The sequence below is a fragment of the Paroedura picta genome, chromosome 13 (genome assembly GCF_049243985.1).
Source record: "Paroedura picta isolate Pp20150507F chromosome 13, Ppicta_v3.0, whole genome shotgun sequence".
NCBI lineage: Eukaryota > Metazoa > Chordata > Lepidosauria > Squamata > Gekkonidae > Paroedura > Paroedura picta.
The window spans coordinates 21,933,089-21,957,323 of NC_135381.1; the positions used below are offsets into that span (position 1 = coordinate 21,933,089).

At 46.2% G+C, this 24,235-nt stretch overlaps 1 protein-coding gene across 4 annotated transcripts in view; it reads left to right on the forward strand.

Annotated features, from left to right (window-relative positions):
* Positions 1 to 23,170, forward strand: part of ADGRG4 (adhesion G protein-coupled receptor G4) — a 42,659-nt gene extending 19,489 nt beyond the window's left edge. For 3 of the 4 annotated variants that reach the window (XM_077308389.1, XM_077308391.1, XM_077308390.1), the window contains exons 8-24: positions 372 to 419; positions 2,978 to 3,120; positions 4,410 to 4,542; positions 5,591 to 5,709; positions 6,416 to 6,626; positions 9,163 to 9,328; positions 9,898 to 10,047; positions 10,336 to 10,458; positions 10,952 to 10,997; positions 12,415 to 12,518; positions 14,888 to 15,009; positions 15,668 to 15,936; positions 16,595 to 16,682; positions 17,907 to 18,190; positions 19,160 to 19,258; positions 19,857 to 20,012; positions 21,357 to 23,170. In XM_077308389.1, the coding sequence (XP_077164504.1) occupies positions 372 to 419; positions 2,978 to 3,120; positions 4,410 to 4,542; positions 5,591 to 5,709; positions 6,416 to 6,626; positions 9,163 to 9,328; positions 9,898 to 10,047; positions 10,336 to 10,458; positions 10,952 to 10,997; positions 12,415 to 12,518; positions 14,888 to 15,009; positions 15,668 to 15,936; positions 16,595 to 16,682; positions 17,907 to 18,190; positions 19,160 to 19,258; positions 19,857 to 20,012; positions 21,357 to 21,484 (2,389 nt within the window). In that variant the 3' untranslated portion in view covers positions 21,485 to 23,170. The remainder of the gene's footprint in view (positions 1 to 371; positions 420 to 2,977; positions 3,121 to 4,409; positions 4,543 to 5,590; positions 5,710 to 6,415; positions 6,627 to 9,162; positions 9,329 to 9,897; positions 10,048 to 10,335; positions 10,459 to 10,951; positions 10,998 to 12,414; positions 12,519 to 14,887; positions 15,010 to 15,667; positions 15,937 to 16,594; positions 16,683 to 17,906; positions 18,191 to 19,159; positions 19,259 to 19,856; positions 20,013 to 21,356) is intronic. The other variant, XM_077308392.1, reaches the window with a different exon arrangement.
* The last annotated feature ends 1,065 nt before the right edge of the window (positions 23,171 to 24,235 follow it).

Here is a 24,235-nt window from a genome sequence, read left to right on the forward strand (position 1 = left end):
CTGCACCAAATGCTACTGTCAAAAGCTTTCCTGTATCCAAGCAACATACAATTGCCTTCAATTGCTTCAAACTTTTATAGAGGGTAGCTAGCTGAATTCCTTCCACCATGGAGTTGAAAAACTGAATAAGGGAATAATCAGAGCACTAAGGAGATGAGCTACAAGTCATCAAAAAGCAGAGTGCCCTTCAAGAGATCTCAAAGCTCAGTATTATTTACAGCCTAGAGGCTGAACGTTGTTAGTAGCATCGAGAAACAAGCATAACAAGTGTAGTAATCAGAAGCTTTGTATATGATCGTCCTTTTCTTATTATCTGCACAAAGCCAGCTTTTCCAATTCCAAATCAGTAACCCTGTTTTTTGTCTCTTTTGGTTTACATCTTGTGAATGGAAGTTGGAGGAAAAGCAGGAATTGCAAAGGTAGGATGCACACTTTCTAAAGTGGAGGTTTATCAAACTTTCTAACTTCAGGGAACATTTTCTACATCAGCTTCTCTGCACAGGATACTTTGTGCTTCTGCCTTGGACCTGTTATGCATTGCAGGAATTTTGAAAGGATGTTCCAACAGGCACCACTCAGGGCAAAGCCTATGCTGCAGGGTCTGCCGCATACACAATGCTCCCAGGTAGCTGCATAGTTTTGGGAGGAACAATTGGTAGTAGAAAAATCTCAGGGTTTCTCAGAACATGCAAATCTTGAACTGGAGGCCTTAACATTGAAAACAGTCAGTATGAATGGTTGCTGACCACAGATATAACGAGGAAGATGTTCTGCAACATAAGAAAAGATAAAACTTACCACTTCCTCTCCTCAACAGAGGGGCTAGAAACATGATTGCTCCCCCCCTTGCCAAGTTGAAAACCACCAGGTTGTTAGAGATTGCAGCAGACATTTGATTTTGGAATGCCTTGTTAAGCATCTTGAGATAGGAAGAAAAGTAGTTGATAAATGTGGTGTGAATAAATAATTGCAGGGCAGGAAGGCAGATTCTGGCAACCAAGGAAACGCAGCACCATAGATATGTTTCGGCGAAAACAGGGCCACAGCTTTTATTGTCTTACAAATTGAGCGTAGGCACGTGGAAGGTGAGGGGGTGAATTCTAACATGCCCCTCCCCTGCCGCGGTCATCAGATGGCAGCCCCACAGGGAGGGAAACCCACCGGCAGGCCCGTCCGCGGAAATGACTGACACACCATCGAGCATTCCCTAACCATCAGGCCTGCTGCCACTTGGGAAGGTAAGCATAGAAGAAGGGCCATGGGCATCACCTCTCTTGGCCCCCTCCCAGCCACCCCGCAGTGTGAGGCAGTCCACCTCCTATTAGAAGCGGCTCCTGCTCACACCTGCACTAAGGAAGCTCGCACTAACAGCTGCCAACCTAGCCTATGGGCCCAGGTTGCGTCCCATAGGATCCAATCCCCAAACAGAACACCACTGAGCAGGAAGGGGAAACCCCCTCCTCCTGCCAATGCTTAAACTCCACTGAGTCCCAACAAAGCAGCCCCAATCTGACAGATGAACCCCATCCTTCTGGAAGAGGGCCACCAAATAGAACTCAATGTCTGGGTGAGGTAAGACCATGCAGACTTTCAACTAGCAGGAGCCCGACACCACCCTGCAGACCTTGCGCCTAGCCAGGTCCACCTTCCTCAGATCATGAGCCCCACGCCAAACCCACTTCTCGAGTAACTCCCACTACAAGATGAAAGTCCCAGGGCACAGTCTTTGCAGGAGCTGCAGATCCTGAAGCATCGATGTGGCGAGATCCAAGCCCAGCGTGGCAGGTAGGTCGTTCCCCCCGAGTTGAATCACAATAACATCCGGGTGCCCATGCTCCTGCAGCAGATATTTGACAAGCGGTAGCAGGGCTGGCCAGCGTATTCCCCGGACTCTATGCTAGAAGATGACAAAATTACGTTCCAAGCGTAGGTCCACTCCCCACCCAGGCCCAGCTGCATATAACTATTCCCAAAAGACCACGCTGTGGCCAATAATCCATACACACTTCTGTCGATCTTGATGACCTCAGGAAGGAATCAAACATCCACATCAGTGTGAACATAGGATTTATAGGCATTGGAACGCCAGCTTCCCAAAGCCCGGATGCTGTCCTGGCTCATGCCATTTGCTGTCGCTTGAGTGGCCGCCCCAATATGGAATGAGTGGGAACTAAAACCTTGGGGAGGCAAGCCCAGTGCCTGGAAGCAAAGGAGCAGCAGCATAACTGCGCAGTGCCATGTCGAGGGGGAGCCCCAGCCATGGCAGCCGCTGGAGAGCACCAAAGGTCAGCCAGCAGCAGAGTGGCAGGGCAGCCCCTGAGGAGGACAAGGAGGAACCACGGCCCGGTACCGAATGATCCACGGACCGGTCCTGGTCCTCGGACCAGGGGTTGGGGACCACTGCCTTAAACCACTCCTAGCGATTGCGTCTTGTTTCCCTGGAAAAATGGTGCTGTCTGCTGTGCCTGTGAGCATGTACTCAAGTCTGCAATTGCAGAAACAATAAGGCCATGGTTGGAAGCCTTGTTTTCTAAAAAAAGAAAGGTATCTTTGGGGGGAAAAATCATTGGACTCCCTGCTGTGCATGGACTTTCGTTTCACTACAATCTTAAACACACTTCTAAGCCCACTTGCTAGTACACCCTACTTCTGTTTAGGATTGCATTGTGTTTTACTCACTGATTAAAGAAATGTGTTTTGCAATTGTTCAAGGACTGTCCGTGGGTGTCAGAGCTGAGCCCTGGTTTTGTAAACAGATCCCAGGGTTAAAACCCTAGGGTAGGGCTAGTCAACCTGTGGTCCTCCAGATGTTCATGGAATACAATTCCCATGAGCCCCTGCCAGCAAATGCTCGCAGGGGCTCATGGGAATTGTAGTCCATGAACATCTGGAGGACCATAGGTTGACTACCCCTGCCCTAGGGAATCCCGGAAGAAATCAGGCCCTCTCAGATTCCTTTGTGTGCTTGTGCTTTCAGCTATTCCTCTAAAACCATCATCAAAGCTACGTCGAACCAAACAGTAGAAGAACAAGAGAAGAACCTCCGTCTCCTCTTGAGCAGTTGTTATATGGGAGGGGACCTGTCTTTGGAGCCTGAAAATTTCACTGTGACTGCCTTTGGTAATAGATGGGATTGATTGGCTGCTAAATCATCAAGGCAAATGTCCTTTGCCAAGGTTTTTGGTTCACCGAGGGAGACTTGAGATGCTGTCCCTTATAGAAACACTTGACGAAGTCAAGGCACATTGCATTTATCTAATGGTTTAGTGTGCTTTGCATGTATTATCTTGTTGCAGTCCCTACAGCCTCCCTATAAGGTAGGCTAGCATTGTTTTCCCCATATTATAAAGGAGAGGGGTGCTGAGTCCAGGAACAGCCATCCTAATGAGCTTGTGGCAGTGGCAAGAGTTGAAATGGGAATTTCCTCGATCACAGCTCATTCCTTTCAGCACTATGCCACACCAGCTCACAGGTATGCGAGGGACGTATTTGCAGTTGCCTGGTAAAATGTTGTTTTTAAATATATAAAATACCAATGAACATGGCACTGTAGTGGTACACTAGATCAGTGGTCCCCAACCCTTTTATCACCAGGGACTGGTCAATACTTGACAATTTTATTGAGGCCCGGGGGGGGGTAGTCTTTTGCCGAGGGACGACGCCACTGCCTGAGCCCCTGCTCCACTTGCTTTTCCGCCGGTGCCCCTGACTTCCTGCCACCCACTGGGGGGCGCTGCCAGCAGCAGCTGCACAGTGCCATGCCGAGGGGGAGCCCCAGCCATAGCGGCTGCTGGAAAGCACCAAAGGTGAGCCAGCGGCAGAGTGGCAGGGCAGCCCACAAGGCAGCAGCCAGGGAGGAGGACGAGGAGGAGCTGCGGCCTGGTATCGAATGACCTACGGACCAGTACCAGTCCCCAGAGTGGGGATTGGGGACCACTGCATTAGATAGCTAAATGGAACCTCCGTGTCCCTATATACATGTCCCTATATCCTGGAAGCCAGCTTGCTGTACTGGTTAAGAGCAGCAGCTTCTAATCTGGGAAGTCGGCTTTGATTCCCCACTCCTCCACATGCTGCCAGTTGGGTGACCTTGGGCCAGTCACAGTCCTGTTAGATCTGTTCTCACACAGCAGTTCTGTTAGAGCTCTTTTAGTCCCATCTACCTCACAGAGAGGAAGGATTGTGTGGAGAGGAAGGGATAGTGATTGGAAGCCCCTTAGAGTTCTTTGGGGAGCGGAAAACGGGGAATAAAAACCAACTCTTCTTCTTCTTCGACATTATGGGCTGGGGTGGGGGAGAAAAGGAAAAGTTGTTGCCTGTTTGTAGGTCTTTTGGGTGGTGAGGATGCTGGATTAAACAGACCTTTGGTGTGATCCAGCAGGTCTCTCACATCCTTCTCTTGCTCTAAGTTCCAGGCACATGCTCTGAATCTATAACTCTGTCTGAAAAAAAAGGGAGATTCATGTGGCCGGAGAGGATTCCTGCTGATGTGGCTTATGCAAGCTGTGAGAAAAATAGACAGCAGTCTGCCAGTAGGGCATGGTAAGTTGATATTATTGTTCGAGTCCTCTGTTTTTATCCAGGGCAGAGTCTGCACTTACTTTGTTTATTCTGTTGTGGATCCTGCTGAATCCAGATCGATTTGAACTCGGGTCTTCCTCTCCCCCCACACTCCCCATTGAAACAGAAAAGTGTTCTGCACATGGTTAGGGAAGCTCAGAAGGGGAGAGGAGAGCCAAGCACAGCAGGAGTCTCTTTCTTTTCTTGAAGGGGGTGGGAGGATTGGAGATAGCAGAGGACGGAGAAAAAAACCAAGAGCTAAGTCTCTACTGAGAGAAGCTTAGGCTTCTGGAGCTTCTGCTGAGAAAAGTTAGGGCTTCTCTTTCAAGGCAAGTTAGGGCTTCCCCTTTAAATCCTGGAAACCAGGAACTGAGACCCTGGCCAATCAGGGCTTCTCTACCACGAGGTTCGGGAACAAATTCGAAACAGGCAGAGCTCTGCATGCTTTCTCATGCTTTCTTAATCCGAGTCTCCAAATATTGAGGGTTATATCCACTCCAGGATATTGCAGGATAAAGGTAGGGTCACTCCAGATCAATCATGCTTGTTGCAGAGGAAAAATTTAAACCAGACAAAATCAAAATGGAAATCGCATTCAGTGGAGATGGCAGGGACTGAATCAACCTGGGATTGGAATAAAAGCTCTGTGCAGACTACACCCAGGTCTCCAGTGTATCGTGCTCTGTGGTATGTCAAGAGGTTTTTCCAAGGAATGATGGGGGCTAAACAGAGTTGCTGCCTTCTGACTTGGAGACATTGCATGTATGAGATGTCGGTTCTCCAGCTCCCTTCCTTCCCTGGTACATTTTTCTGCCATCCCCCCTGCACCTGCAGCAGTTCAATTTTGCCCCACAAACCGAAGAGCCCTGAGTTTAAAAATGGAAGTCAGAGGGGAAACCTTAAGCATGCACAGACTTGCTATCAGATCTGCAAGGATGTTCCAATTCCCTGGCATTAATGTGATAAACCTGTCTGGAAAGCTGTATAATCTTCCTACTAAAGAAATGCATTTCTCTCCCTTGTTTTGAAGCATGATTGATACTGTAAATGGGACAGCTTATTGGAGAAGACCAAATCTGACTGAATGCTGGCTTCTCTATGACCTGCCAAATAATATCATGGCACTAAAGAATGTGACCATCTCTGAGGGTAAGCCTCCTTAGGTTCTATGTTTCTGGTGCTGTCATAATCAACTCTGGTTTCTTGCATGGCAAACAGCACAGGAGTAGCCTCCTTTACTTTGCAAAGTACCCTCAATGGAGGTGAGTTGCTTTGGAGAAAAGAAGGAAGGGAAAGGAATCCTTAGTTCTTCCCCTGATGGTTATTGTCCCTCTCAAACTTTCTCCATAGATTTACTTTGCAAACCCAGGTTTGAAACCTGGGCCTTTTCTGCACACATTGGATAATGCACTTTCAAGGTGCTTTTGCAGCTGGATTTCCCTGTGCAGAACAGGATAATCTACTTCTAAAGTGCATTGAAAGTCCTTTTATCCAACGTGTGCAAAATAGGCCATGGCATGGGTGAAAGTCTTTTATGATGTGTATCTTGACCTTCTTCCAAGGAGCTCAGAGCAGAGGAACCCTTAGAAGCTTTGCTGGGGAAAGACCTCCTGGCTTTTTCTCAAAACACTTGGTGGACACCAGGAAAGGTGTCCATAGATGGCATAGTGCTCTCAGGCACCATGATGGTGAACCACAGAGAAAGCTCTGTCTTGGTTGCCATCCACCTTGATTCAGAAGATGGGGATATGCAGAACAAGGTTTCAAATGCTGATCTTAATCATAAGAAGCAATGCACTCCAGCAGACACACCAGAATTCTTGTTTTCAAGTCACTTTTTGAAAATCTGTTACAGAGAATGCTGAGGAGGTTGCAGACCATATTTTGAAACTGCTAAATTCATCTAAACTGAGTCAAGAAGAAATTGAAGTTCTTGTGGATAAACTCTTTGATATTGCAAACTGTGAAGAGATCAGCTGGGCACTGGCGGAGAAAGCATTAAATATTATCAGTAGCTTAATGGTCATGATAGATCATGGAAATGATCTGCAAACCATGGCCAGCAGGTAAAGAAATCAATCTATTTGTGGGAAAATAGAACCTAAAAGGCACGTGTCCTGACCAGGATAGCCCAGTCTCATAAGGTCTTGGAAGCCAAGCAGGGTCAATCTTGGTTAGTTATTGCATGGAAGACCACCAAGGAAGTGCAGGGTTGCTATGCAAAAGCAGGCAATGGCAAGCCAACTCTCAACATCTCTTGCCTGCGAAACATTATGGGATGGCTATAAGTTGGCTGTGACTCGATGGTTAAAAAAGGGCAAATGTTTCGTTGGTAGGCCAGCGTCATGTCACAAGATGCTGCTTTATATCAAGTCAGTCAGCCATGAACTAGGGTTCACAGTGAGGTCTGAAGATCTCCCAGAATTACAGCTGATTACCGAGATCAGTTCCCCTGGAGAAAATGGCTCCTTTGGAGAGTAGATTGCTTGGCATCATACTCCACTGTGGTCTCTCCTCAAACCCTCTCTAGGCTTTACTCCAAAATCTCCAGGAATTTCCCAATCTGGAGTTGGCTACCCTAGTGGGGTCACAGACTCAACTTGTATACTCTGCAATTTGTGGATTTAAAAAAAAAATAGTTCCCTCATTTTTTTGGTTCAGTTACTCAGCCAGTCTTGATATCTTTTGGCTAATTCTTTTGGCTAATTCTTTTGGCTAATTCTTGTATTATTAGAACAGATGGATTTAAAAACACAACAATGAGCCTCCTTGTTTTTTCCCGTTATTGATGCTGCTGTTTTTAATTTAGAATATTTTTCTGTTTTCTATTTTTTAATCTGTCTCCTCTATTGTTGAAGATCATATTGTCATATATATTGGTTTTTGTATCATTGGCTTTAAAATCTTTGTTATTTTTTTATGTGATGCCATGAGCCATCACAGAATAATATTTTTTAAGAGTTCAGAGTATCTGTAACTTCTTGGTGAGTGGTATCATACTTGGTTAAGGGCCTGGGGGGTGGAGAGTGGGCAGGTCTGGTCCGGGTAAGGCCCTCACCAGAACAGGCCAGAGTTCTAGCTAGCTGGGAGGAACAAAATGCCTCCTGACCTACCCCCCACCCGCAGAGCCTAAGGGTTAAGTGGGCGATTGGCCCAATCATTGGGCCAAAGTTCTGACAGGGCCTGCCCACCCGGCCCAGCCAGGGGCAATCTAGAGATATCACTGCCAGTCAGCCCTTGACCATCGCAGAGAGAGGAGGTCAGTAGGGCTGCCAAGGGGGATGAGAACAGAGGTTTGGACAGGCTGCGCCAGCCCTTTTCGCCCCAAGGCTGTCCTAACTGTCGTGTCCAACTGTAACTTCCTTCAGTTTGCCTCGGAACACTGACAATACCAACTTGTCACAATTACTTCACTGCCACAGAGTGTACACTGAGTGTAGCCACCTTTCCATACAAAATCTAGAGGGATAGCGAGGACATTAAAGCAATGACTTGATCAATCAACTTTTAAAAACAGCTTTCTTTCTATTACAAGTGAAAATGTGGGGACAAGTTATTTCTTACGGAATCTTTCATTGAATCTGAGTTATTGGTGGGTCCAGGTTTTATGGGCCAGAATCAGAATTTAGGCCATACCCCTAACCTAAATCAATCTAATATCGGAGTGGGATCAGAGGGTTTTGTATAAAAATACCACGGTCCTTCATCGTAGGGTTTCTCTCCCTCCCTCTATCTCTTTTTAAATGTAGGAATCAAAAGTGGAGAAGGAGATGCCCAAAATAGCCTGTAGATTTAAAAAAAATAACACTGGGATGTGTCGTGATTTCTCCAAAGCGCTTTCCTCCCACAAAAGCCTCCCGAGCTGCAGATCAGAGTGGCAGCTCTGTGTAGTGCTGTCTGTCCTTTCAAATCAAGGATGACCCAACCAAATAGGTAGGCTGCCAGGGGCAGCAGCATCTCTAGGGCTCTGGGCTCTGCAGAAAGTATCTTAGGGCAGGGGTAGTCAACGTGTGGTCCTCCAGATGTCCATGGACTACAAAGCGTTTGCTGGCAGGGGCTCATGGGAATTGTAGTCCATGGACATCTGGAGGACCACACGTTGACTACCCCTGTCTTAGGGGAACCATCATTCATCCTTTGTCCTCTGGCCCAAGAGGGAGTGCAAGTAGAGGCCACAGTGCAGCTAAAATGCTTTTTCGCTTGTACAGAGACAAGGGAGTTGTGATGATAAACAAATGTCAGGGGAAACATACAAACTGCATCCAGGAGGCTGTGCAGCAGCAAATCAATTGTCACCCAGGAATGCAAAATAGCTTGGTTTTGCAACAAATTAGCATAGCAAAATAAGGCTTTTTCCAACTCCAGAACCCAGATAGTGGGATTGCATGCGCTCTCTCTCTCTCTTAGCTGCACCTCCTTGTTGTGTGATTTTGTGTAAGAAATGGTGTGAAAAACTGTGATCGCAATGCAGCTTTCCCCCAGGCAGAATTCCTAATGGAATGTTACCACCATCCCTCCACTCCATTAGCGCGATTCCACTGGACTAGTTGTCAGAGACTGGCATGGAAGGATGTTCATATGTCTGTGTCCTTTGATATGCAGCATCTTTAGGATAATGGAAAAAATAGGTTTCAAGATGGACTTCAGCGGGAGAAATGCGTCCATCATAATGCCCAGGCTGGCTTTGGCTCTGATACGTCCGGATCCCATCAGCTTCCGTGGAGTTGCTTTCGGGGTCACTTCCTATGAGCTACCCATGGATCCAGAGGTGAGGGCCCCTATTTACCATACCTTCCCACCCGTCCAATTCTGGAGTGAATTACTTGTCAAGAGATCAAAGTCTCTTGGAAGGAGCTTCTTTGTGGTGAAAAAGTGAGCAACATTGACTTTGCTCTCTGGATTGAGGCCCCCATAGACAATCAGTCAGATTTATTGCCTATAGCCAAAGGCCATTGCAAACATACAAACAAGCAATCAATCATCTCAACAACTCAACAAACTCTACAGTTTGAAGATACAATATAAAATCGCTATTATTATGTTTTGTGTCCCCCATAGAAACAGAACAGTGAGTTCTGTAAAACAGGGGTAGTCAACCTGTGGTCCTCCAAGATGGCCATGGACTACAATTCCCATGAGCCCCTGCCAGAAAACGCTGGCAGGGGCTCGTGGGGATTGTAGTCCATGGACATCTGGAGGACCACAGGTTGACTACCCCTACTGTAAAACACCCTTGAAAAGGATTTATGTGGATGTGTGTTTCAGGTTTTTGTTTGTTTGTTTGTTTTTCTGCATGAGGATGACTTCAGCTTTCCAAGTGGCTTTTCTTCCCTGCAGATCAATATACGTGAAATTGCCTTCCAAAATGCCCTAGCTGCCGTATTTCTACCAGGATCGCTGAGGGATTACTTAGGAGCCCAGTCTTTTGATCCAAAAGATCACACAAAAATCCAGTTCAGTTTCTTTGGCAGCTCTGGACTGTTTAAGGTAAAATGGCTTTCATTGAATAGCATAGCCATTGTGTTGTGGCAGTTTGCGTGTCTGATCTGGGGGACGTTTGGGTTGAAGACTCTGCTCAGCCATAAAGCACCCTGGGCAACCAAGAGCCTGTCACTCTTGTTAAGTCTGACATACCTCACAAGGTTGTTGTGAGGATATAATGGGGGAAGTGAGTGTCATTTATGCTACTCTGAGGCAGGGTGGGGTAAAACTATGACTTAAAAACAGATAGTAAGAAAAAAGGGGGTTGAATGTAGATCTGTGTTTCTCTTCTAGGATAGCAAACCTGAGGAAAAAAGATTGAACACTTATATTGTGGGGGCCAGCATTCAAAATGTGTCTGTCCAAAACCTTGAGGATCCTGTGAATATTATTTTGCAGCACATAGAGGAAAACATGGTATAGTATCATCGCCGGTTCTTTAGTATTACTTGGAAAGCATTAAAGTGCATTGCTTTCTTTCTTGACTTTGCTCCTTGGAGATAAGAAGGCAGTTCTTCAGACGGCGCATCCTTAATAGGCAGGACATGTTCCGCCAGGTCTACGGTTGAAGCCGGGCGGCAAGGGAGAGCAGGGCCCCCCAAGGAAGTGGCAGTAGCAAAGCCAATCAGCACCCTCTTCACTGTCCCCTCTAGGTGGTGAAGATTCGGGGGTTTGGCTAGCAGTTTTTTGCCATTTCATCTTGGTTTTATGGAGAAGGATATTTGTATATGTACTGGTTTTTATATTGTTTTATTGGATTGTATTCTGGGGTTTTTATGGAGTAACCCGCCTCAAGCCTTTGAGGGGAGGCGGGTAATAAATAAGATGATGATGATGATGATGATGATGATGATGATGATGATGATGATGATGATGATGATAAAGGCAGCGCATCCCATTTCCATTCCAGAATAATACTCCTGTGATCTGTGTCTTTTGGGACTTTCTAAAGAACAGTGAGTATCTGTTGTAAATGCACCATATCATTTGCAGCATCCCTTTCTTGGATAGGTCAGCCTAGCTCCAGACCATTTCCTCCAGCCAGAGAGCAGCTAGACATTATCCTGGCACCCACGTTTCTTCGAGCTTAGTCCTGCTGATTTTTGTTTGATTTAAACATGGATCTTGCCAGAGATCTACAACAATTATTTCCCCCAACTGGAAAAAGCATCAACCCACCTGCTGTAATTTGTGCCCAAATAGACTCTTCTCCCTGGTAATCGGAAAAACCAGTTTCTGCAGGGGCTGCTCTCCTGGACTTTTTTCTCCTCCCTCCCTTAGTTTGACTGGTCTGTTGATTGGTCTCTGCTGATTGGTTGGTTTCCAGCAGGAGCTGCCTCTTTAACTTCTAGTGGTTTCACTGAATACTTCCCCCTTAAGTGATCTGATAAGCATTAATATCAGGAGTAAAGACCAGCTCTTCTTACCTTGAGCTGTTTATTCCTTCACAGGCTTTGTTTTGGTGGGGGTGGGAATGGGGGTTGGGAGGGGAGACCAGCTTTAAAAGTCCAGTGCAGATAAGCCCCTGGTTGGTCAGGCTGTCAATCCATTGAGGCCACTCCCATTGGCTGGAGCTCTCCTAAGCAGAGGCTCTTCTGCTTGAGATGATATTAACTGGAAATTCTGGAGGCTGACCATCAGAGGAATCAAGGGAGATTTGTGATTGGATCTCTCAATGTATTGTTTTTAACCTTACAAAACAGGCATAAGGATGGAGGATTCGGATTTGGGGCTATAGGGCTAGGAATGGCATTTGAACCCTCCCCCACTGATTTTCTATGTCTAATCTGTAGCATTTGGAAGAAGATGGTTTCCCATCTACCCCCCCCCCTCCATTTTTTAATTCCCAAAGGAATTGCAGAGAGCTTATTTGCTAATGTGGAATAAACATGGAATAAATCAAGACACCCATTTTCTATGTGAAAATTCAGCTGCTCTCAAGTTTACTGCAAAAGCTGCAAAATTAAAAGCAAAGTGGTGGGCAGTAAATCCAAACAAATGTTTGGGTTAGTCTCAGACCTGCATATTTTAATTTAAAATTCCAAAATGACTGTTCTGGTTAGCTGGAAAGCTTTTCTTGTACTTTTTAGAAAATGATGGCTCTGTCTTTTTAAAGGGGATTCAGCCAAGTAAACAACAATTTTTAATCTCTCTCCCACTCACACATTTCACAATGCATGTACTCTAACTGGGCAACTTCGCCCAAACAAATTCTGGGAGTGTGAAAAATGTATCTCCCCCACGGGGGATGTTTCTGAGCCCCCTGTCAGCCTTAGCCTGTGTTCAGCTTCACACCTCCCGAAGTTTTGGCAAGCTATAAATGGCTAGGAACGGTTAACCACAGATCAAATATTCCACTCCTGTGCTGTGCAGATGGAAATGGCGGATGGAATACAGCTGGGTGTGAAATGAAATTTACGGCTACCAATTACACAATCTGCAACTGTAATCATCTGACCCACTTTGGAGTTCTTCTGGTAAGTTACTCCAATACACAGACAAAGCTTCCTCCTCTTGAATCAGATAACACAGTGGCCCCCAACCACTGGTCCAGAGACCGGTCCCGGTCCATGGATCAGTTGGTACCGGGCCGCAGCTCCTCTTTGTCCTCCTCCCCAGCTGCTGCCTCGGGGGCTGCCCTGCCACTCTGCTGCTGGCTCACTTTTGGTGCTCTCCAGCGGCCGCCATGGCTGGGGCTCCCCCTTGGTGTGGCACTGTGCAGCTGATGCTGGCAGCGCCCCCCAGCAGGCGGCGGGAAGTCAGGGGCGCTGGCGGGAAAGCAAGTGGAGCAGGGGCTCAGGTGGCAGCAACGTCCCTCGGCAAAAGACTACCCCCCCCCCCCGAGTCTCAGTAAAATCGTCAAGCGTTGGCCGGTCCCTGGTGATAAAAAGGTTGGGGACCACTGAGATAGCAGATCTAACTCCATGCTGCCTTTGACTGGCAACAGCTTCTGGGCAGAGAAGTGTTTCAAACAGCTGCTACTTCTGAGTCCTACATGGCAGGGTAAACTGATTGGGTCCAGGATTCCTATCCTGGATTACAGTCACATGAGAGCTGTTAATGAAGTGGTTTGCAATTCAAATATCATGCCAGACTATTATTTCTCAAGCAAGGCTCCCAAACTGTTATTTGGGGATAATAATAGCGTTCTACTATATAGGTTTGTTGCTCAGATAACATGAAAAGGTTTGATTGCACATAGTCAATGACAAATGGTTTTAACACCCTGCACATAACTGTGATATTATATCAACAATCTGTTATGTCTGAAAAGGTGTTGTCATGTTAACTTGGAAAAAGTCTGTATCTTAGTCCCTTTTCATCCACTGTGCCTGAAACACCAAGATTCACTTGAATAGACTCAAAACTATGACATACCCTGGACTCAACAAGGACATAGGTTTTTAATCTCACCATTCATGCTAACCTTGTTCAATTTGTGTATTCATATTCCTTACAATTTATTGTATTTGTGATAATGTGACTGTAAGGTAATAGCAATGGAATGGAATTTTGAGTTTTGCTTCCTGGCCTTGGGATAAGATAGTTACCAGCAATTCCCTTGTAGGAGCGTTTCATAGTTGTATGGACACAGATGGGGCAAGCAGCATATAGTGAGGTGAGAGCTGACACAGGCAGTTTTATTTCTCCTATGTCTTTGTGAACTACAACTGAATTCCAGGGTATTGATTGGCTGTTTTGGCAAATAATTATCATTGGCTGTATTTGGATGTATGACACAGTTTACTAATGTAACAGAATTAATTTTTGCTACATATTCCCACTGTCATGTAAGGAATGCATAGTCTGAGGAAGAGTGCTTGCACTCGAAAGCTCATGCCCTGAATAAATCTGAGTTGGTCTTAAAGGTGCTACTGCACTCTGATTTTACCATCCACTTCACTTTGGCACTGTCATAGATAGAATCATAGAGTTGGAAAGGATCTCCAGGGTAATCTAGTCCAACCCCCTGCAAACTGCAGGAACTAACAACTACCTGCCTACCCATAATGACCCCAATTTCATGCCCAAGTGATTTCCCCCCTCCCCCCAAAAAATCTCCAGGATCCAACCTGGCCTGGAAAAAATTCACCTGTCAGAACACCGTGTGAAAAGCTGTCAGCCTGAGTGCCAAATTGGGCATTAACTTGGCATCCCAGACTCATGTCTGCTGAGATATAGATAGGTCGGAAGGCAAAAGGAATAGGTATTTAACCCTTCCCCCATTCCCACTGAATTCCTCCCTGGGCAGTTTTCTTCCCAGTTGTTTAACTTTGGCTTTGGCATCTGGCTAGGGGAAAAAATAATTTAAAACTACTTTGCAGCGGAGAATTGGTGTGTAAAGGAAGGTTCTCTTTGGAGATGTTTCATGGACATCATGCCAGAAAAAGAGAAGCTGCTGGAAAATGTTTATCTACTGTTATCTCAGCTAATTCCCCATTTCTCAAATGCTTGGAGAAAGAGTGAGATACACACCTGTGGTGTTCCACTAATATCTCCCTTGGGCTTGGTATGACACTAAGGCTTAGCATTCCAAACTCTCCTTGCGTATCTCCTGTCCAGAAGGTACCTCCGGAATTCCCAGCCATCAGAGTCTGGCTTCTGGTCACGGGGGTGAGGGTATTGTGGAGGCAGGCTCTGAGAACACTTTTTAGAGTTTGGGGCCCTCTGTTACTTTCAGCAAGAAAAGTAGGGGAGAAATTGGATGGAGTAGGGGGAGAGGTGTATCTTTTCCATGGCATCAAGAACTATAACCTTTTGTCATGAGTAATTAGTTGTTCTGATAAAGGAGTTCTGTCTGTTTTTTCGGCAAATTCTGAGGGAAATTTAAATACTTTTTCCCTAGGATTTATCTCGGAGTCCAGTCAATGATGCAGATGATTGGAGTTTGACGTTGGTCTCATATGTGGGCTGTGGCATTTCCTCCATTTTCCTGGGTTTGGCATTAGTGTTATATCTTTCCATTGAGTGAGTAGATTTATCTGCAATGTGCATGTTTCTAGATGCTGGATTGATGTTCTTGCCAATAAAGAAAATAATGGCTCATGTGCAGATGCTACATTCCAACATTTGCAAAATTGTGAACCCTGACCATTGTAACGTCAACCCAAATTTTGGAATGACATGAATGATTTCTGGGGCGCAGGTGCTCCCTCCTCCCCTTCCTTCCCCTTTCGCATTTCCAGTCCCCTCCCAAACTTTTTCGTTCTCAGCAAACCAAAGGATCACTTGATGAGAACATCAAAAGCAGCCCCTCTGCTTCTTTTCCTGATAAGTGAAACTATTGCCAATTAAGATACACCCATGCACACACAATTACATTTGTTAAAGCCACCCAGGGATAGATAGTCACTTTAAGGGCTACCTGATGCCACCCTAAGTCAAATTGCTAGAGCTTCCTGCCATTTAGTTCCATAGCATTTCTATACCCAGGGCCAGGGGTAGTCAAACTGCGGCCCTCCAGATGTCCATGGACTACAATTGAATTGAAGTCCAGGGGCATCTGGAGGGCTGCAGTTTGACTACTCCTGCCCAGGGCCAATGGAAGATTTCCAATCCTGACAACAACAAGTGCTTCATTGCAATGATAGTGCAGGAGGGCAACAGCTTTTCCTTTCCATTACAGCAAGCTGCGTGAGGACTACCCTTCCAAAATCCTCATCAACCTCTGCCTGGCACTGCTTATGCTCAACCTCCTATTCCTGGTGAATTCGTGGCTGGCCTCCTTCCACAACCATGGCCTCTGTATTGCTGTTGGTGCTTTTCTCCATTACTTCTTGCTGGTAGCCTTCACCTGGATGGGCTTGGAAGCCATCCACATGTACTATGCGCTCATCAAGGTCTTCAATACTTATATTCCTAACTACATACTTAAGTTTTCCATTGCTGGCTGGGGTAAGTAAATGGGGATGGGATCTCGTACTTCAGTCTTGGGTAACTTTGTGCTGGCATCCCAGAGAATCCTTAGCTCTGCTTATGAAAGGGTAAAGGCCAAAGGTCTAGAAACAGATGTCGCAGATAATTGTCAAACATGAATAAGCTATGGAACAGATGCATACAAACATAACTGTTCTCAAACACCTAATGGATTTATAGCACATTTCACACACCTGATCCCTTGGTGCACTGTGGTACAAAAACTAAACATTTGTTTGTTTGTTTGTTTTGCTTGCTTGCTTACTGACTTACTTATTTCTGGAGAGGCAGACACACAGTAGAGAAGGAAAGCAAGAGTCAAGAGGCTGGCGCACGTGGTGGGAAATCCTACTGGATACAACTTTTGTTCTATTCATCCACTATCGTCCCAGTTAATGAGCGCTTTTGGCCTTCTCTGGCTTGTGCTCCTGGAAGACTTCTATTAAAATCTGGCCTTTGTCACAAACTCATTTGGTAGCCTTAGACTGGTCACTCTCTCAAACATACTATAGAGAAATTAATAATCCTCTATCTCGTATTGTTGTTGCAAAAGTTGTAGAAAGACAATGTGTACCGCACATTGACATGCAAAGTGCTTTCTAAACACTGAATGCAGTTTTCTCTCCTATGCCATTAGGAATACCAGCAGTTATTGTTACGATTGTCCTCAGTATCAGAACAGACTTCTATGGGAGCAGAAGCAACAGCAGCTCACTCACACTTTTGTAAGTCTGTTTCACAAACCTTGACTTGTTCCATTCTCCTTTAAAGAACAAAGAAATTGACCAGCAGGAAAGAAAGGGTTATTGCCCCAATATTCTGTCTTTAATATTTATATCCATCTTTACCATTTCAATTTTACTCTTTGTATCTGATTAATAGATGGGCCAGCTGTTTGCATTTACTTTCCTCAACAGCACATGTTTGCATTGGGAAAAGCACAATCACCCTAGATCTTCAGTGCCATCTTTTTCATGAGTCATAGTGGTTAAGATCATCAATAATTATTTGTTTGTAGCTGTCAGGACTGATCTCCTACATAACAGGCTCTTTCAAATGGGTAGCCATGTTGGTCTGAAGTAGCACAACAAAATCAGTCCAGTAGCACCTTTAAGACCAGCAAAGATCTTTGTTGGTCATAACAGACTCTTGGAATCATCTCTTGGTTTCCATGGTGGCACACCTGACATCTACTGTGGTCTTTTAGACAAATTTAGATGAAAGGGTTAGACAAATTCATGGAGGAGAGATCCATCAGTGGCTATCAGCCTATGAAGGCTAATGCTCAGAAGCATTGTACCCCTGAATACCAGTTGCCCATGGGTCAACAATGAGGAAATGCTTTGATAATTGTGTGTGTGAGGTGTCTCAATGGGATATTTGTGGTTGCTGATACCTGTATTATTGTGTGATTGTTATTTAGTAGTTTTGTGAGGCAACCTGATGGGGATAAGACAAGAGCAGGTCCTCCCTACCAGATCTTGGAAATCAGGGAGACTCAGAAAAGAGAGTGCATTCCTTAAGAGGCCCAGGGCTCAGCAGCTCTCTCAGGATGGACAAAAAGAGATACTACTTTACAAAGAGAGTAATTAAAATGTGGGGATTCACTACCAGAAGATGTAGTGAATCCCCACAGGAATAAACAGCTTTAAAGGGGAAGGACAAGTCTATCAATGGCTAATACCTATGGTGATTAAAGGAAACCTCTACTAAACCTCTGAATCCCAGAACCGAGAGAGGCCTTTATGCCCTATTGTTGGCCGTCCAAAGGAAGTAGCTGTGAGATAGGATGCTGGACTAGATGGACCATTGGTCTGATCCAGCAGGGCTCTTCTTATGTTCTTAACATGCACCTGGCTTCATTCAGGATTTATTCATACCAACCTAGTCTTTTATGCTTGCTTACTGGATCTCAGCTTTATATGTTTCCTCCTTCTCATCTTCTGCAGCTGCTGGATTCAGAATGACACAGTTTTCTACATTTCCGTGGTAGCCTATTTCTGCCTGGTGTTCCTGATAGATCTTGCGATGTTCATCACTATCCTTCTGCAGATCCGTGTCATGAAGAATCAAGGGCGGGCTGACAGTTGGAGCCATGGCTTTCTCCATGACATAAAGCGTGTGGCCAGCTTGACTTTTTTACTTGGCTTAACATGGGGCTTTGCTTTTTTTGCATGGGGACCGGTTAGGATTTTTTTCTTCTACCTGTTTGCCATTTGCAACAGTCTTCAAGGTACGCATGAAATATTTCAGTGAGTATATTTGCACATGCTTGCTTGAGCTGCATGCTGTATTCAGCTGTGTGTGGGCCTATGGAAGTTTGACCCTTGAAATCAACCAGCATTCTGGCTTCTAAAATTTCCTCAGATACTGCCCACATACTTTGCAAGTTCATCTTTCGCAATCCCTTATGGTCTAGAAATTTGCGAGAAAGAGATAAGGAAAATGAGAAAGAAAAAAGGGGAGAAAATAGGAAGAGAAAGCAAGGAAGCTGTGTCAGGATCCTGAATTATCCCCCTGCTTGGACAAAGAGGTCCAAATGATGAATGTCAAGTCATCTGGGGTGTTCTTGTGGAATGGCCCGCCTGCAACGCTGTTTTTAATTCACCTACATGCTATTGTCTCCAATTGGAGATGCTGATGTGAATGAAATTGATGGAGAAGTCCTTATTCTACTCCTGACTGCTTGGGGTTCAATGAACTACAGGCGGTTCAGACTCCAGTGAAAGCTTAAGCAGCAGGGCTGAGAAAGACCACCTCTTGACACTCTGGGGAGTTGGTAAAACTGGCCTGGATGGATTATTTGAACATACAAAACTACCTTCTACTGAGTCTGGAGACAACTGGTCCATCAGAATCAGTATTGTCAGATCTTCAGGGTGTCAGGCTGAGGCCTTTCACAAAGCCTGACATCTGATCCTTTTCCATTATTGAACCTGGGACCTTCTGTATTCAAAGCAGGCTCTATGCCAGGGGCAATCAACCCCTGGTAGCATTTGCTGGCAGGGGCTCATGGGAATTGTAGTCCATGAACATCTGGAGGACCACAGGTTGACTACCCCTGCTCTATGCCACTGAGACACAGCACACAGAAGTTAACCTTCTGTGTTCATGTGCTGTGTGTGAAATTGAAGAGAACAGCAGCATTTGGGCTGAGGGCAGAGAGAATGAGAAGTACCACTCTGTGTTCTCTTCCCTTTAGGGTTCTTCCTTTTCTTATTCCACTGTCTCTTGAAGGAGAACATGAGGAAGCAGTGCCAAATGCACTTCTGCTGTGGGAGGTTTAGTCTCCATTATTCTGGTGAGACAGTTTTGTGAGTTCTCTCCTCCTTCCCCTAAAATGAATTTTGCAGGGACGAAGCCACCGTCATGGTATCAAGTCCCTGTAGCAAGACTGCTCTGGGTTATAGGGGAATGGTTGTCACTCTATAGTGACAGGATGGGAGCTAGTGGAGTTATAGAGCAAAACAGAGTTGCTCCTGAAGTTCACAGCCACACTCTTTCCACTCCAGCATCTCCATGATGATTCTGATTCTGGGAGGGAGGGAGGGATGATTGGAATCCTGCCCCCTCTGCCAGGCTCTGGCTCCTCAGTCCTGCCCAACATTCCCAGTTGTCTTAGTTCAACAGGGGAGGGCATCAATAGGCAACTCTTCCACCTCCTACCTGCGAAAGCCTGAAGCCTCCTCAGTGGCTGGGTGCAACCTGAGGAGGGTGGGCTTTGGGATGGGGAGGGAGTTCAATGGGGTTTAATGCCATATAGTCCCCCTTCCAAAGTAGCCATTCTTTCCAGGGGAGTTTTGCCTCAAGTTCAGTTGAAATATCAGGAGATCTCTAGCCATGACCTGGAGGCTGGCAACAGTATTCCTTGGCCTCCTTACTCTCCCATCTGATTTCAGAATGGAGTGGCTCCAGCACACATCTGAGATACCAGCATCCACAAAACCCTGAGCGGAAACCATCATCCCATTCTTCACAGTCTGATGGGACCAATTCAACATCGAACAGCTCAGGATCTTTAGCAGGGGCTAGCCCAGATGCTCATGTTGAAACTGGTGAGTGGAAGCAAAGTGTGAGATCTGAGACATTTTAAAATTTAAGAGGCTTGGGCTGGGCTGGACTGCTAACAAGGAAGGGTAGCCACAGAAATGTGGCCTGGAGCAGACAAGAAGAGAAGGGAAGAACTGAGCCTGGTTCTTGGTTCCCAGCTTGAGGGGGGTCTGGGACTCCAGGTCCCTCAGGCTTCAGACGTGGAAGGAAGGAGTTCATGCTCACCTAGACCCTCCTCCTGTCAAGATGCTGCTTGTTTGTCCCTTCTGGCCCTCTCTCTATACAATTTCTGAGTCAAAAGCAGCCCCCAGCCACTTCTTCCTCCTTGGCCTAAGGATTTGTGCTTTTAAATAAACCCTCGCAGCATTTACATGTTCCCTACCCCTATTACTGGCCAATCAGCCCTTAGAGGCCCCATTTACTTCCCTCCAGCTGGGACCTTACCCCTTCAACCTCCTGGCCAATGCTGCCTGGGTTGGGACCTTGTTGTGCCTTATGTGCATTCTTGTTAAGCTACAGAGGTGTGATTGACATGGCCACATCTTTTAGCCGAACCTCCGTCGGTCTGATGGGCAGAAACCGGCTCACAAATGAAAGTTTGTGATGAATTTTGGCTAGTTCATCCTTTGTGAAAGTTTGTGGCTGGTCATCCATCATGAACTTTCCACAGATTCCGAGCAATTTATATAAGTTCCTGCTGGTTATTTCATATCTGGAGACATTCCCAGAAAAGGTTGAGGAAGCTTCGTCTGTTTAGCCTGGAGAGGAGACGACTGAGAGGGGATCAGATAACCATCTTCAAGTATTTAAAAGGCCGCCATATGGAGGATGGAGCAGAGTTGTTCTCTCTTGCCCCAGAGGGACAGACCAGAATGAATGGGATGAAATGAATTCAAAAGAAATTCCATCTAAACATCCGGAAGAAGTTCCTGACAGTTCGAGTGGTTTCTCAGTGGAACAGGCTTCCTCGGGAGGTGGTGGGTTCTCCATCTTTGGAAATGTTTGAACAGAGGCCATATGACAGAGAGGCTGATTCTGTGAAGGTCCAAGGGGGTGGCAGGTTATAGTGGATGAGCGATAGTGTTGTGAGTGCCCTGCATAGTGCAGGGGGTTGGACTAGATGACCCAGGAGGTACCTTCTTCCAACTCTATGATTCTATGATTCTATTTCTTAATATCCATCTCTGAAGGAAAAACTCTTAGCATACAGGAAAGTAATACTTTAGAGAGTTAAGAGAGATAACTGAGATATCAGACCAACTACATTCCTGCCTGATAGTCGGTGTGATATCTCAGTTGAACCCTTTGGTATGTGATTGAAAATGACCCTCTGTATATTTATTTTCCAGACCAAATACACTGCAGAACTGAGAGCGCATATTGGTCTTGTCAGCCTTCCAGGCTTCCTCGTGCAAGAAGAATATCACCGGTGGATCTTGAAGTGCATTGCCTTCAGAAAACCAGGTTTTGGCCTTGAGGCCCCAGTGTGGGCCTCCCTGGACGATAGCTTATTTCCAGCCTGGAGACAGTGAATGCTTTAGAGCCAGGGTCATCAACCCCCGGTCTTCGGCCCGGTGGCGGGCCGCAAAGGCCACGGTACCGGGCCGCCGCCAGCCATGCCTGCCTTCCCCCGCTGGCAGCAAGAAGGAAGGGAAGAGGCAGGCGCAGCCACCGGCATGGCGGTGACGCAAACGCGCACGCGCGCTGTTGCCGAGCATGCGCGTTAGCGCCCCCTAGTGGCAAAAACGTGCACACGCGGTTGCCACGCATGTGCATTAGCGCCACCTGGTGGCGAAAACACGCATGCGCGACAATTGCGCGTGCACGTTTTCACAGCACCCGGGCCGTCGGCTCTTCCCTCACTCCGGAGGTGGTCCCTGACCTGAGAAAGGTTGGGGCCCGCTACTTTAGAGGATGGAATGTACGACATTATACTCTACTGAGATCCCTGTTTTCCCTATGGTCCATCCCCAAATCTCCAGGTGTTTCCCAGCCTAGGTCTGGCAACTCTATCCCCCCTTCCTGCTGGTGGCCAGAGGGAATCTATCAACTCCGCTTTTGTGGCTTGTTGGACAGCTGTTCAGTTCTTTTGGCTTCAGCAAATGCTTCCTTTAAAGAACCTAGCTTAGAAACCAGTCAGTCAGAAGTGAAGCAACACAATTAATAAATTATAGCATCAGTGACAGAGGAGCACATTGGTAGAATGGACAGCCTGCTTGGCCCAGCTTCAGAGACATGACCTGGTCTGGTCCATCAAGTTTAGTGTCCTATGGTCTGTCCAATGCCCCTAAAACATTGATGTGCACAACATGCGACTCACCATGTGGCACACAGGCAACAGGGGAGGTCCAGTAGGTTCCAGTAACACTCCTTATGCTGGGAACTGCTGGGAACTCGTGCATGCAAAAAGGGAATTATTTGCAGTTCCAAGCAGGCGGCTAGTGGCCTGTTTTTGCTATGGACTGCCAGCCAGGAGATGGAAACCAAGACCCAAAGGGCCAAGAGTCAGGAGCCAGAAATCACTAGCCAAGAATCAGGCCCTGAAGAGAGACTCCTTTTGTCCTGGCAAAGTGCCAGCCAGGCCTAGAAACTTTATAGACTTTCTTAGTTGAGAGAGACAGTGATCAGGCTGGGTGGGCAGAGGAACTCAAGAGCACTAGAACACTTGGCAGGTCAGAGTGAATGGGGAGGGGGGCTCTTGAGGCTTCTGCTACATCCCTTGCTGCTCCCCATCCTTGACATGAAACAAGGTGGTAGAGGGGCTACAGCCATCCAGGTCCTCCCCCTTCTTATAGAGCCAGCCCTGCTGTAACGCCAGTATCTCACATCCCAGGCACACAGATCATCGGGCTCTTGGCAGTAGACCCCACATGGGCTGACTGTTGGTTTGAAGGTTTGCCTTGTATTCTAGAACAATAGGAATACAAAGCAAGAAAACTTTGCTGTATCCCAGGTTCAGTGTTGTCCTTCAGAAAGGCATGATGTCAGCTGTGAGATGCGTGCATATTTGGTACATTGTAGAATCATGGTGGAAGATCCATGGTGGGGGGATGTCAGATAAAGGCTATCCCTTATAAGATCAGAGTTTTCCCTGTTTCAATCATTTGGTGAAAATAATAAAGATGGCTTTGCTTTCTGTAAGCAAGGAATTCTCACATTTGCATTTTTGTGTGTTTTTAGTTATCTTTTATCTAGTAGAAATAGTCACTTCCCTTTAAGTTCCCAAAGCGTGTATGGAAGCATTGCCGTATGCATATGCCTGCAAGTTCAGCCATGTAATTAAGTGTTCAAACTTAGGCAGGCAATTTATCTGACAGGCCTGGTTTGCAGATGTGCAAATTAAGGCTGAAAGATAACTATTTTGGTGCTGGGACACACCTTCATAATCCCATTTCATGTGTGTCATCTCATGATTCATGAAGGGAAAAATATTTAAGTTTCAAAATTATATTAGTAGGCCCTAACTAGATAAGAGGATTGCAGGGCCCCAGTTAAGCCTGGTCCCAGTGCAAATGAACAGGTGAAACATATAGAAGACAAGTTTTTATACCCTGTTTTTCACTGCCAGAAGGAGTCTGAAAGCGGCTTACAATCGCCTTCCCTTCCTCTCCCCACAACAGATGGCCTGTGAGGGATCTGAGGCTGTGAGAGCCCTGATATTACTGCTCGGTCAGAACAACTTTATCAGGACTGTGACTAGCCCAAGGTCACCCAGTTGGCTGCCTGTGAAGGAGTAGGGAATCAAACCCAGCTCACCAGATTAGAAGCTGCCACTCTTAACCACTACACCAAGCAGGGCCCTTGAGTTTAATTTTCTCTGCAATCACACCATTGAGGGGTTTCCAGTGTGGGATGGAAACTGATTCAGTATTGAATTGAATGAGGCTTAAGGATCAGCAAATGATCTTCTTTGCAGGCCAAAATATAGAGGCAAAGAACTTCTATCTTGCCTAATGGGAACAACAGTTTGCTGTCAGGCCTCCTGCTCTGGGAGAAGCCGTCTTGCCAAACAGTTTTGATTCCCTGATTTTGATTCCCTGATTACCAGTACAGCTGTGGGGAAAATATGAAGAAAATATCAATTGCCATCCTCCAGGTGGTGATGGGAGATCTCTTGGAACTGCAACATTGCCATGGACATCAGTCTGATGACTCTCAAATTACACAGGGAAATCAAGCAACAGATTACTGACCTAAGAAAACTGCCCTATACTCTCCTGTTAATAGT